Below are 14,544 nucleotides of genomic sequence, written 5' to 3' on the forward strand. Positions count from 1 at the left end.
ATGCTTGTTTTCTCAAAAACCTCACCAGCAGTGTTATCATATGTTTTGATCTCTGCAAGTCTAATAGTCTTAAAAATGGTATCTCAGTAAAATTTATTTGTACTTCCATTACTATAGTGAACGAGCATCTTTTCATATATTTAAGAGTAATTTATATCCCTTTTAGCCATCTTTCTATACTTTGTTAGTGTCTTCCATAATAATTTGGAGGAGCTCTTTATTAGCTAAAACCTTTGGGCAGACTAGTTTTCACTTTCCTTTTCATTGTCAAGAAATTGTTATCCACTTGCCAATCATTCTAGAGAACTTATTCAAATCATTTCTGTTAAGAGTTTGTCATAGGGTCCACAAATATTACTTTCTGCTGCACATTTAGTCTTACCTGCTGTTCCCTCCATCAACCAAGTAACAAATGTTAATTGAACATCACCTTTATAGATTTCCTAAAATCTAATGACATTGTTATCCATCTATATACTTTTGCTACTAACTCTCCAGTGCTTGAAAAAGATACAGAAATATATTCTTTAAAGCTCTTTAAAAAGGTGACATACCCTATTCTGGAAAGAAAGAAGGCTTTGAAAGAGCATTCGAAGACCAGAGGTGCTGAGAAACAAAATGTGCAGGACATCGTCAGGATCTACTCTGTACCACTTAGTTCTTGCTCTTAATTTCTACGTTAAGTCCTTTCCTCTCTACCCACTTGTTTCAGGAAATTTAAACAAACCTGCATTTTTTAAGGCTAACATCACTGCTATCGTTGCTAAAAAGAATGAGGTTTAGGATCATTCTTGAATTATTCTAGAATTCTCAAAGACAGATATACCATATAAAAGCACACAGAGCTGCTTTATAAATTTATGAAGAAAGTGGCTATTACTCAAGAACAACATGAGAGGAAATGTCATGAACTTGAACCTCTATGGATACAAGTGGCAGGTGCTGCCTGGATGCCGCTGACTGTTAATGGGGGCATGAAGAGCTTCATCATTTTGCACACCCAGCATGTGATGTGTACCTCTTGGCCTTCTCCTATAGTCATCTGCCAAAATTGTGTTACAGTGTAGTGTTTGTAAAATCTGGGACTGCTTTAAAATAGTACTTTTATTTTCCTGCTTAATAAATTTATATGCTCACTGCAAAAACTTGAAATATAGTAATATATAACTTATACTGCAAAAATCTGCCATGATGTCACCCACAAAGGAGAACCAGGATAGCAGCATTCCTACCTGTGCTATTTCTTTGATTATTGAACATATTATTATATATTTTATTATCTCTTTTCCTAAACATGAGATGCTGCTCCATCTATTGCTCTAAACCAGCTTTTTACATTTTAATACATATATTTTCCCTTCTGTATAGACTAAATTTATTCTTTGTTGATGGCTACAGAATGGTCACATTGAGAAGGGAATGGCATCCCACTCTAGTATTCTTGCCTGGAGAATTCCATGGACAGATGAGCCTGGCGGGCTACAGTCCTTGGGGTCGCAAAGAGTCAGATACAACTGAGCGACTAACACACACACACACACACACACACACACACACACACACAAAATGGTCACAAGATAGATGAACTACAACTAACGTGACCATTTGTCTATTGGTAGATATTTAGGTTTCTCTAGACTTTTTAGTGTAATAAATAATGCCACAGGGAACATCCTTTTTACTGTGTCTTTATGTATCTTGAATAAATGTTTCCTTAGGATAGATCTTATAAGGCAAATGTATTCATTTATTTTAGATAACTGCTTTTAAACACAATAAAAGAAATACATGTTTATGGTAAAACAGTGAAACTGTATAGAAGGACAGGAGGTGAAAAGAAAGGCTCTCTTTCTACTTTCTACTCTCAAACCCCAGAACCCCTCCCAGGAGTATCTGCTTTTAATAGTTTCTTGTGAGAAAATGCATTCATAATTTTAATAGAGGGTCTCAAAATGCATCTGGAAACTGTAAGAGAGTGTAGTCCTGTTTCCTTCTTTTTTCTTTTTCTTCTTTTTTTTTTTTAAACGGGGGGAGCGGGTAGGTAAAATCCTTTTATTTTCAGGTAGTCAGGGTGCTACTGCTAACAAGATGGAAGACTTTAAGGGAAGCTTGAGAATTTTCCCCACAGCACAACCAGCCTCATCATAAACCACAGTGTGAAAAGCCGAGTTGAGGAAAGCCACGACTAAAAGGTCTTGTGGAAAAAAGGAAAGACAAGAGGGCAGGTGTGGGATGGATCATAGTTTCCTGGCTTAAAGTCAGTCCAGAAGCCTCAAAATCTGCTGCCTTAGCTCCAGACGCTCCCAGAACTTTGAAGGTTAGTGGGAGTAAAGAGGTAGGTCCAAGGGAAGATAGGCTGGGAGAGGAGAAGAACCAGCAGCAGCTAGTTATAAATTACACTGATATTCTAGAAGATGCTGCTGTATACCTGAGTTGCAACTGTCAGCATCTCCATGACTCCCCAAGAACTAAATGATTAACAAGACCTAAGAGAACTAAGCCCAGAGAACTGAGACAACTTGCCCAATATTACTTGTTCTTACAGGGATTCAAACCATGACTTTTCCAAGTTCCAAATCTCTTCTTTTCTTTCCTGCAATGTGAGGGTTCCCCCTGTTGTAAAAGACCAAAAGCTGCATTGGGAGACTGGGAATGAACGCGTGGGTTACCTCCAGCATGCTTTGCAGAGATGAAACTAGAATCCAGGAAAGCCCCTAAAAACAATCTTAGAACTGATAGCCTGCATTCTGATTGGGGTAGGGGACAGCAAGCCCCAAGTTTCACCTCACATGACATCAGTTTCCATTTCAATTGCATCATTGTGCCATTTCAGATAGGGGCAATGGTTGTACTACACCCCAGAAGAAGCAGTGAGTGAAATATTCAAAGTGCCTGGTTAACATCATCATCAGAAAGACTTCCTCATTTCAAAGTGTGTTAGTTGCTCAGTCACGTCCGACTTTTTGTGACCCCATGGACTCTAGCCTGCCAGGCTCTTCTGTCCATAGAATTCTCCAGGCAAGAATACTGGAGTGGATTGCTACTTCCTTCTCCAAGGTCATTTCAAGGAAACTTTGATAAAGGTAGCATGTGGCTTCTTTTACAGTGTGATCCAAGAAAGTCTTAAAACCATCCCTCCCCTTTGAAAAACAGTTGGTTCCCTTTGAACAACACTTTCTCAGATGATGCCTGAAATTTGATTGTCAAATCTCCCTCTGGGCTTAAGTCTCTAATATCTGTCCTAACCCAAACTTTTGTGAAACAAGCCACGTCTTAAACTATCAGGAAGTTAAACATTAGGTGAATGACTATCTGGGGAAGGTTTTGACAGCCCAGGGAAAGGGTAAGAAGAGAACTAAAGTCATCACATTTGCTAACATGTGAGCAAATGTAACGTAGCGGGGAAAACCAAGCAACTGGCCCCTTTTAAAGTTTTGTCCTGATTTTACAAATAATTGGCAAACAAATAACTCCAGAATGTCAAAATCACCAGGATAATGTCGCTCTCCCAAATGGTGGTTCCCATTACATATTTGCCTGAAAGAAAATCCCCAAAGGAAAGGTGAACACATAACGACAAGAGGGTGAAATCTTGTTCTGTGGGCACCATTTGGAGAAGGAAAGGAGAGAAAGTAACACTTTGGTGGTTGATTTATGTTTTGAATGTAGGCTTACATACTTCTTTCAAATCCGCTAATTTAACCCAATGATTCAAGGACTGTTATTATTTCTGCTTAAAAACAAACAAACCAACAAAGAGTAAGGCAACCAAAAAATTGAGACACTTGCCTGAGGTTGCACAGATAATCTGGCAGAACGGGTCTGCCTGATGTGAAAACTCTGTTTCTGTCCCACTCGGCCTCATCAGAGGAGAAAGTTGAAGTTCTGCTGTTTTCCGAAGGGTAGAGATGTCCTTTCATGCATAAAAGATACATAGCTTCTTACTGATTTATCTGCTGGACTAGCTGAGCAGCTAAGGAGCCAATATTACACCAGCAAAGAGGGAGTTCTGTGCTCCCACTTTGAAATCCAACATAAGCGCTACACAACCAAACAGGGCAGAAACAAATCTCTGCTGGGTCATGGCTTGGAGGAATCAACCACACAACTGATTGTTCAGCATTAGGTTCATGGGATAAAAGTCTCCTACATTAAATCAGGGCAGGTACAAAGCCATGAAGCAGTCATTAAGCACTCAGGTTCTTCAGTCATAGAATTGAGTTTGTATGCTCACTTATAAAGAGACTTGGCCCCTCTGAACCTCAGTGTCCTCACCTGAAAAATGGGGGAATCATAAGATCATGGCCAAATAAGATGCCCTTTGAGTGCCTGAAGTATAGGAAATGCTCCCAAAATCTTTTGTTTTTCCTGCCTCTCTTTGAAAGAAAATCACAATCCAAAATTCCATCTCATATATTAATATAAAAAGAAAGAAGATGTCAAAGACATTTGCACCAGCTCGACTTTGTACAACTATGTGGGCATCAAGCATCTTCTTGGATAGTGTTTGATACATGTCAGATGTCTGGGATGAAACTCTGGAATAGGAGGACAGCTTTGAACGTGGCCAAGAAAAGAGACAAGGTCAAGTGAAGGTCTGTGATCTTTCACCCAGAGGGGTGCCTGTTTTACTTGGTGTCTCTTTTTCTCTGGTGGCTTTTGTGTGGTTTCCTTGGAAGGTTTTAGGCTGGCATTTTTCAGAAATAGCACAGTTGTTTGGGATGATTACAGGCCATCACCATTTCCCAGAGATGAAGTGGTGTTTAGCTTGCTGACTGGCTGTCCCCTGTGCCTGGCTCAGGGAAGGCACAGATTACCCTGCTGTTTACCACTTAGCAGATCTGAGGAGGCCTCAGGAATTGGAGAGACTGACCAAGCAGGAGAGACTGTGACGGGGGAGCCTGATCATTCCTTTGGGAATGAGACTGAGCTTTAATGACAGAACATGACATCCATTTCAACAGAAGCCTCACCTGACAGTCTCTAAATATCTATGTTGGAACTCAACAAACATTAAGAAGTCAAAGAGATCATCTGAGTTTGGAGAAATCTTCCTTGGAAATCTTGAAGCCACACTGCCCAATAAGGTAGCTTCCAGGCATGTGTGGCAACTGATCACTTGTTATGTGGAGAATCCAAATTGAGATGTTTTGTGAAATGTATGATTTCAAAGACTTAGTCCTTAAATGTAATAGGTCTCAATTTTTTATGTCAGTGATGTGTAGAAATGATAATACTTAGAAACACGGGGTTAAACAAAGCACTGTGTTCTTAAAATTAATTATACTTTTTCTTTTTGCTAGTTTTTAGTGTGGCTAATAGAAAATTTTAATTCCCTATGTAGCTCTCACTGTATTTCTGAGGGTTAACGCTGCTTTAGAACTTCACATAGAATTTGGATCCCAATTTATCACTCCAGTTATTATTTATGTCTACTTGATGCCTTGACTATGATGATCCCAGGCTATTAACAACTCAAACTTATCCAGAAGGTTTCTACCCCAGGGCTTTTTGCTCTTGCTGTTTATTCTACTTTGTCCTCAGTCTCCTGTATCTTCTCACATCTGGCCCCCTTTTCGATTTTCTGATCTCTTTTCAAATGCCCTCTCTCCGGTAAGGCCTGTGTAACTACCAAATGATCGTATCAGCCTATCCTATTCTCCGTAGAACACTTTATATTGTCTGCCTTCCTGACTAGACTAGACCTCCATGAGAAAGTCTTCTCTTTTCATCTCTCTGCTTCCCGCACTAAGAATAGCCCTGGTTCAGAGCTGGCAAGAAATATTCCTGAATAGCTAAACGCATGAGCCTTAAGTCTGATTGAGACTGTTTAAGCTGTGTTCCAAAATGGCACCCTTTGTTTGTATCATCCTCATTGTGCACCTGTTGTGGACTAGCCACTGTGACAGACTTGAGGGATACTGTAACTGATGTCTTGGTCTCTGCCCTCAGAAATCCAGGGCTCGGTAGGTTCCAGGGAGCAAAATGTCTGTAGACAGAGTTGTCATGTTACCGCCATGAGCCTCCTGTTGCATTTCGCTATGTAAACTACTAAGGAAATAACCCCAAAGAGGTTAAAAACCAAGATAACCTCAAAGCTCAGACTCCCTGTTTACCACCTGTAGCTGCAGATGGTTGTTGAAAAGGCAGCTCTCTTGTGCTCTTCTGCTTTTGAAAACAGATTAACCATTCTGAAGACTATAATTACGGGCAGGATCAGGACATGTATTTAGCTGTGGAAGACTCTAAAGTTTGGGAAGTTTGAGAAGATAGCTTGGCTCCAAGGGGCATATGTTTTCAAAAGTTTTTATTTTTATTTTTTTTTTTGGTTTATTTCTTTTCTTTTTTTTTTAATAGTTTTTTATTTTTTTAATTTTAAAATCTTTAATTCTTACATGTGTTCCCAAACATGAACCCCCCTCCCACCTCCCTCCCCATAACATCTCTGTGGGTCATCCCCATGCACCAGCCCCAAGCATGCTGTATCCTGCATCAGACATAGACTAGCGATTCAATTCTTACATGAAGACTGATCTCTTAATACATCCTGAGATTACTAAATCACATTGAAGACCACTATGTAGAGGAGATGTCATTTTTGTTTATTTATATTCCATAAATATGTGTGGGAAAGACATATACATTCCAGATGGTTAACCTTGGCTACCTCAGAGTTGTGGAGAAGGGTAGAATGCTAAGACACTAGAAATAATTTTATCACATGCCTCCATATTGCTTTATTTGTTACAATCTACATGGGTAGATTTTGTACTTTCAAAAATAAAGTTTCCAGAAAGAAAACTTTTTAGAAAGAAACTCCATAAAACTTCCCTGTATTTGATAGGGGGTGCTTCTCACACCTTGACTTTTTTCATCTCAGTTCTGTGCCTCAGCTACTAAAGCAAAGGCTAGTCACCAAGCTTGGTACCAAAAAGTGGTAAGTAAAGTTTGAGCTCATTTCTGGAGAATCTGATGGTGTCCTAGCTCCCCTAAATACCCAGTAAGTGCCCTCATATATCACCGCTCTTTTGCCATAGTTAGGATTTCTTTAGCCTCTTTCACTGGGAGGGTATCCTTTATTGAGAGCATCCATCATAAGCCAGGTAATTAGCTTACCTGTTCCTATTTCAGTCTGCCATCATTACTTCAAGGGTAGGCATAATTATCTTCACTTCTCAGATGTGGAAACTGAAGTTCAGAAAAGTTTGATGCATGTCCCAAGGTCACAGAAATCGTTGGAGGCAGAGCCTAACTTTGTTCCTAGCCCTTTCCAATCTTGTGCCCAATTCACCACTATTCATGATACCTCTTTCTTAAGGATAAGCTATAATGAAGTGTTTTGCAACTTGTTCCATAACTGAACTAAACTCTGTTCTCAACAGAAGCCTAATTCCAGGCACCTGTGAAGGGCTCCTGCTCTCCAGGAGCTTTCCCCTAACTAGCCTTCCATGGAGCCTGCTGGTCTACCAATCTAACATCTCCTGGGATCCAAGGACAAGGACCTTTAGAAATTGGTAACACGCAAGATTGTTACAAGCCACAAAGACCATTATGTGAATTAGTTATCAAGGAATACATCCAGTAAGCTTCCAAGGAGATGAAACCTGGGGCCAGTATAACTGGATGAGATAGTAACAGAGCAGAGTCAGGAATGTCCTACAGGGGTGCCATTGTGGGACCGTGGATAACCAAGGGACCCAGAAAAGGCAGATGTAGAAAAGAAAGGTGCCATTAAAAGTATTTGTCACCAAGCAGGTAAGGCCTGAGCTCACTTGCTATGCTAATAAGGCCATGCTGCTGCTGCTGTTAAGTCGCTTCAGTCATGTCCGACTCTGTGCAACCCTATAGACAGCAGCCCACCAGGCTCCCGTGTCCCTGGGATTCTCCAGGCTAGAACACTGGAGTGGGTTGCCACTTCCTTCTCCAATGCATGAAAGTGAAAAGTGAAAGTGAAGTCACTCAGTCATGTCCAACTCTTCGCGACCCCATGGACTACAGCCTACCAGACTCCTCTGTCCATGGGATTTTCCAGGCAAGAGTGCTGGAGTCGGGTGCCATTGCCTTCTCCAGTAAGGCCATGGATAGGCACAAAACAGAAAAAACTGGCACATGTGGGGTCTGCACTACCTATTCTAGCCAAAAGTTCTGCAAATGCTCCTATTTGTCACAAGTTCACTGAGATATAAGACCCAGCAGCTCAATGAACGGAGGTCCGTCACTTCATCAAGATGATTCAAATAACATGTTCTCCCAGGAGTCTGCTTCAGAGTGTCCTTTTAAGGCACCAAGGGCCAAGAAGGATGGATCTTATCTAGTAATGGATTTCTAGAAGCCACCTGGACAAAAATATTGTCTTCCTTCTTCCTCAAATGGAATGTGTTTTTCCTCCCCACAGAAAAAGCGCACTTTGAAGGGTTCCATCGAACTCTCCCGAATCAAATGTGTCGAGATTGTGAAAAGTGACATTATGATCCCATGTCACTATAAATATCCATTTCAGGTAAGTCCATCAGGCCAGTGCTCTAGTTCTCCATTCCTTGGATGATGGTTGAAATGCTCAGTCACTGAATGAGAAGGTGGCACAGAGATGACTTAGACCATGCCCAGAAGAAATCTGCTGTGTTCTTTCCATGACACATTCATTCAACAAAGATTAATTATAAAATTTTGAAAAAGTTGTCATCCCTTATTTCCCTTTCCCTCATGTCTTCCTTACCTCAAGGAAAGTCCTAATTACTCTATTTCTAGGGGGAAGAAAAAAAAATAATCAAGAGCCCCAAGTCTAACATTCTGCAAGCACAGTTTACTTATTATTTCGGACAATAGATTACATTCCTTGGTTATAAATTGATTGGAAGCTCTAGAATAAAAAGACTCAGATTTTATAATCTGAGAATTATCTGGAGTTGTGCTGTCCAATACAGTAGCCAGTAGCCACAGGTGAATGCTTACATTTAAATGTAAATTAATTCAAATTGCACAACATTAGTAAACTCTGAGTCACACTAAGCCACAGTGAATGAATAAACATTTCACATCTTCAATAGCCACGGGCTAATGGCTAATTTATTGGACAGCCAAGATTTTAAATTTCCATCACTGCCGAAAGTTCTATTGTGCAGAGCTGATGGAGAGTATCTTTAGTCTTTAGGTCATGCCATTGTCTAAATCTTGTTACCACTCTTGATATTCATGATTCTGAAAGAGTGGATATCTTCTTGCACATCCTGGGGTACCATTCATGTTGGTCAATCTGAGGAGTTAATATTTCATTTTCAATGTGGCATAGGAAAGAACTTTTTTCCTACTAGAAAAGTGACCTCCACAAGTTGGAATTTTTAGTACTGCAAGTAAAGGGAGTAACACGTATTTTTCCCATCATTGAAACTCCAATTACTAATGCATGCATGAAAAGACAACCTGGTGAAATCCAAAGATCTGTTGTATAGTTAATAGTACTGGACCAATGTCAATTTCCTGGTTTTAAAGACGTATTCTGTTACGTTAAGATACTGTCATTGAAGAAATGTGCGTGAAAAGTATATAGGAACTCTGTACTATCTTTGGAAATTCCTGAATCACTTGTTTCAAAATAAGTTTAAAGAAATCTTAGTTATATATTTATCATCTAATATCTTACTCTTCTTTTTTTAATTTATTTTTTAAATATAAATTTATTTATTTTAATTGGAGTCTAATTACTTCACAATATTGTATTGGTTTTGCCATACATCCACAATGATTCTTTTTTTTTTTTTTTTTTACTTTACAATACTGTATTGGTTTTGCCATACATTGACATGAATCTGCCACGGGTGTACATGAGTTCCCAACCCTGAACCTCCCTCCCACCACTCTCCCCATATCATCTCTCTGGGTCATCCCAGTGCACCAATATGCCAGAATTTTTTAATTATTGAAAAATTAATGTGAGAAATATGCTGCCTAGTTAAGTGGGGAACTCTTTTCTCTAGCTGTTTTAATGTAGTGATGGCTTATCTGCACAGCATTCAGACATCTAGATAAAAAGGGCACTAGTCCCCAGATCACCCAGATGTTTGCCTTTTTGACAACAGCCTGAAACCCCACTCTCAGTGCAGTAACCCAGAGGGGCTGCTGTCAGCCATTCAGCTCTGATTTCACTGCTCACCCTGAACTCTCTGTGCGTCTCCAGGTTGTTCATGACAACTACCTCCTGTATGTGTTTGCTCCAGACCGGGAGAGCCGGCAGCGCTGGGTGCTGGCCCTCAAAGAAGGTAATTAACCTCCTGTGTGACCGAATCTCTGAGACCTCTAGATCCGCAAGAATGCTTGAGTTCCATGATCAAATAAAGAGCAGCTGATAGTCAAATATTTCTTCCTTTTGGTGTTGGTGGGGACTCCCAAAGTTTCAGCTTGGGCAATAACCAGTACAGTGCAGGATCAGGCAAATCCTGCTAGGCACCTGTTTTTGTAAGGCTCTTAGATATGTTTTTAATATTTTTTAATGGTTCTATTTCAAAGGGTTATGTAAGTACCTCCACAATGTATCCGTTGTGTCTCCTGGTAAGCAAAACCAAACTATTTACTATTGGGCCCATTCAGAAAATGTCTACTGACTCCTTGTATTGAATGAAGAACAAGAGCATGGGCCCTCAAGCTAGAGGACCTGGGCTTGAATCCTGGCTCTGCCACTCACTAGCCATGTGTGTTCAAGCAACTCAACTGCTCTGTGCTTCAGTTTCCCCATCTATTTTTAACAAGGAGAGGAGGAGGGAATAATAATAATAATAGTTTCTCCTTCCCTGTATTATGCAAAGTAAAATAAGTCAGGGAAAGGAAAATCCTGTATGTTCTCATTTACATGAATAATCTAAAACATAAAACAAATGAATATCACAAAACAGAAACAGACTCACAGACACCGAGAGCAAACTTGCAGTTTCCAAAGGAGAGGGGGGTGGGAGGAGGGGCAAAATAGATGAAGGGGATGAAAAGGTACAAAATACCAGTCATAAAAGAAGTAAGTCACAGGAATGTAATGTACAGCACAAGGAATATAGTCACTATTTTATAATAAGTTTGTGTGTACGTAATCTGTACATACATGAGTCTGTACGATTCATAAAAATATTGAATCACTGTGTTGTGTATCTGAAACTAATATTGTAAGTCAGCTACACTTTAATAAATATTTTTTTTTAAAAAAGGACCTGCCTCCAGAGCTGCTAAGAGTAAGTCTCTTGGAACTGACCAGGTCCATAGTCAGCACCCAACAAATGTCAACTAGTCTTAAAGGTTTTCAGATCATTGTAAGGGTACTTCTTAGGGCTCACCTTCTCGACAGCATAATCAGAACCAGCACAGTATTTACATACACGAGATGTGGAACCAGGCTTTTAAGGAAAAAGCTCTAGCTCTGCCAGTAATTAGTGTGTGACCTTGGGCAAATTCCTTGACTTTTCAGTATCTCCATTTCCTTATCTGACTAGCAACAGATAGCCATAAGGTTATTGTGAGAATTAAAAGAGTTTGTTGTTGTTGTCCAGTTGCTAAGTTGTCTCCAACTCTTTGCAACCCCATGGACTGCACCTCGCCAGCTTCCTCTGTCCTCCAGTATCTCCTGGAGTTTGCTCAAATTCATGTCCATTGAGTCAGTGATGCTAGGATGTGGCAGACACTTGGAATCATACCCAAAGAAAGCATTTAGTCTGTGTTACTATCATTGCCATTTAGCCTGAAGGCCCAGCTTTTCAGGAAAAAATAGGCTCAAATATTAATCTAAGTAGCTACAGAGACTAACGGTAGGCAAGCCATCTGAAATCATGGGACCCAAGATGCCCTTCTCTGAAAAATGAGAATAAATATACAAGTCTTATCTTCTTCCAAGATTGTTGTGAGTCTCAAATGGAAAGTGCCAGATAAATTGAGAAGGGCTCTCAAGTTTAACATTCACAGGCACAAAACAAACACTAACATACAGAGCAATCAAAAGGGCCCCAACTACTCTCACTGGCCGCTCTCCCTCAGTGAAGGGATTTTACTCACAGGATGTTAGAGCTGAAAGAGGCATTTGAGATAACCTGTCAGTTTTTTATACTTTTTTTTTTTTTCCCCAATCAGGAAAGCCTCTCTTCTCCTGTACCAAAATTTAACTTTAAAGCCCCAAATCTAGAAAGGATAAAAGCAAAGTTGCTATGGGTAGAGATGGGAGAGATAGAGTGGTGAGAATCACACCCACTCAGTCTTCCCTGAGTTCCTAAGGCATTTTTGTGGGGCCCAGAGACCCCATCTATCAATCCCGTGGCACAGTGGGAACTGGGAATCAAGTGAGGATTTTGCTCAACCCAAAGACACACAACTAACCAAAGGCACAGCTGGATAAGAATCCAGATCTGCTGATGCCTAAATTCAATATACATGCTTCTGTGTGCCCAGGAAAAAAGACCATTTTTTCTGACTACTCTAGGTAATACTCATGCAAGTTCACACAGCAGGGTCCAGTCTCAAGGAATTGTAAAGTTGGTGGCTCTTGAGTGACTGACCTGGAAATAACTCTTCTGCTGGTGCCAACTCCTTTCAGAAACCAGGAATAACAACAGTTTGGTGCCCAAGTATCACCCTAATTTCTGGATGGATGGGAGATGGCGGTGCTGTGCTCAGATGGAGAAGCTTGCAGTGGGCTGTGCCCAGTACGATCCCACCAAAAATGGTGAGCAATTATGAATTCCCTTTCTCCTTTGTATAATGACTGACTGCTCTGCTAGTAGAAAGGAAATGTTCTTTGCTTCCCATCACCAGGGGTGTCCAGGATTGAATGCAAAATTTCACATTTTCAAAATTTTCAGAAGATAGTCATCTGCCTCTAACACCAGTATGTTTGTGGTTTTTCATCTTGAGTGTGTGTGTGTGCACTCAGACATGTCCAACTCTTCGCAACCCCAAGGACTATAGCCCACCAGGCTCCTCTGTCCTTGGGATTTTCCAGGCAAGGATACTGGAGGGGGTTGCCATTTCCTTCTCCAGGGGATCTTCCTGACCCAGGGATCAAACCTGTGTCTCCTACTAACCTGCATTGGCAGGCAGATATTTTGTCACTGAGCCACTGGGGAAGCCTACATCTTGAGGCTGATGTCTGTATAACTCCTTGCTACTCAAAGTGTGGTTCTTAGACCAGCAGCATCATCAGCGCCTGGAAGCTGATTAGAATGCAAATTCTAGGGCCCCTCGTAGGTCTGTTGGATCAGAATTTGTATTTTAACACTATCTGGGTGCATGGTTAAGTTTGAGAAGCATTGCTATACCCTCAAGTTAGGGAATTTGAAAGGCACAGTCTACTTAAATCTGAAGTTGTAGAGACAGCCTATAGATATATAGAGATACACAATATTATCTATTAGAGTGGCATCATATCACACATGTGTTTATAACACAAGTTGAATTCTACACACTTGGAGGGGGAAGAAAATAAAGCCAAAAATCTGCTTATTTTACAATGTGGTTTCTCCCCACCTCTACTTACTTGCCCTTGAACTCCACAGTCTCAGAGAGAAGGAGGACTCAGCCTAAATGCAAAGTGGAAACAAAAGATCCTGTTCTTTGGCCTTTGAAGTCAAAGACTTAGGTCCTAGGGATTGGCGTTTGAATCATTTTTAATTTATGTAATGAATTTGGAGGGGGCACGTCCCAGATAGCTCAGTGGTAAAGAATCCGCTTACCAATGCAGGAGATGCGGGTTCAGTCCCTGGGTCGGGAAGATCCCATGAAGACGGGAATAGCAGCCCACTCCAGCATTCCTGCCTGGAAGATCCCATGGATAGAGGAGCCTGGCGGGTCACAAAGAGCTGGACGTGACTGAGTGACTGAGCATGCATGCACAATGACTTTGGGCCCAGAGCCCCTGGTGAAGGGCAACTCCACTCTGACGCACACTTACATACATAACACTCCCACTTCTCACAACCATCTAGGGTAGATGGTGTGATGCTGAAGAAAGAGGAGGCTCGAGCACTTCAGCACCCTCGAGGTTACACAGTGAGGAAGCGTGCTGCGGAGACACAGTTGACTAGGAACGACGGATCCTATGGATTGTTTTCGTCCATCGCCCTTTCCTCTCAGCCTCTCTTACCCTACTTAACTTTTCTCATCTGTCAGTTTCTTTTTTGCTCTAAAACCCAGTACCTCAGATTGACAGCCCAAGGCGGATGTGCTAAATGTAACACGTGGCTGGGTTTTCTGCGGCTTCCTGAGTTGCAGCCCCTTTTAGTGCCACTTTAAAAACCACTACTTCTCACCCTCCACCTTGGGAGAGAAAGTTCAGAGTTACCAGTTCCTTGACCCAGAAAAGTATTTGCCTAGTTTTAGAGGTCAGTGATTCCCTACATTAGCTCTGTGGACCATACAAAAGCCAATATCTAATGAAAAAGAAATAGGTTTTACGTGGGTGGAATCAACCACAAGGACAGGATGGCATGGGCTTGCCAATGACTGAAAGCTCTTTCCAAAGTCAAAGCTGTCTCCAAATTCCTGTCGGAACCTTGCTGTAGGCCCTTGGATGTGTCACTT

The 14,544-nt window shown here is 41.0% G+C and overlaps 1 protein-coding gene across 1 annotated transcript in view; it reads left to right on the forward strand.

Moving 5' to 3' along the window:
• Positions 1-14,544, forward strand: part of ITK (IL2 inducible T cell kinase) — a 61,210-nt gene that overhangs the window by 12,415 nt on the left and 34,251 nt on the right. Inside the window, exons 2-4 of the mRNA XM_052643250.1 lie at positions 8,396-8,500; positions 10,175-10,256; positions 12,563-12,691. Of these exons, the coding sequence (XP_052499210.1) occupies positions 8,396-8,500; positions 10,175-10,256; positions 12,563-12,691 (316 nt within the window). The remainder of the gene's footprint in view (positions 1-8,395; positions 8,501-10,174; positions 10,257-12,562; positions 12,692-14,544) is intronic.

The sequence above is a fragment of the Budorcas taxicolor genome, chromosome 7, assembly GCF_023091745.1.
Source record: "Budorcas taxicolor isolate Tak-1 chromosome 7, Takin1.1, whole genome shotgun sequence".
Taxonomy (NCBI): Eukaryota; Metazoa; Chordata; class Mammalia; order Artiodactyla; family Bovidae; genus Budorcas; species Budorcas taxicolor.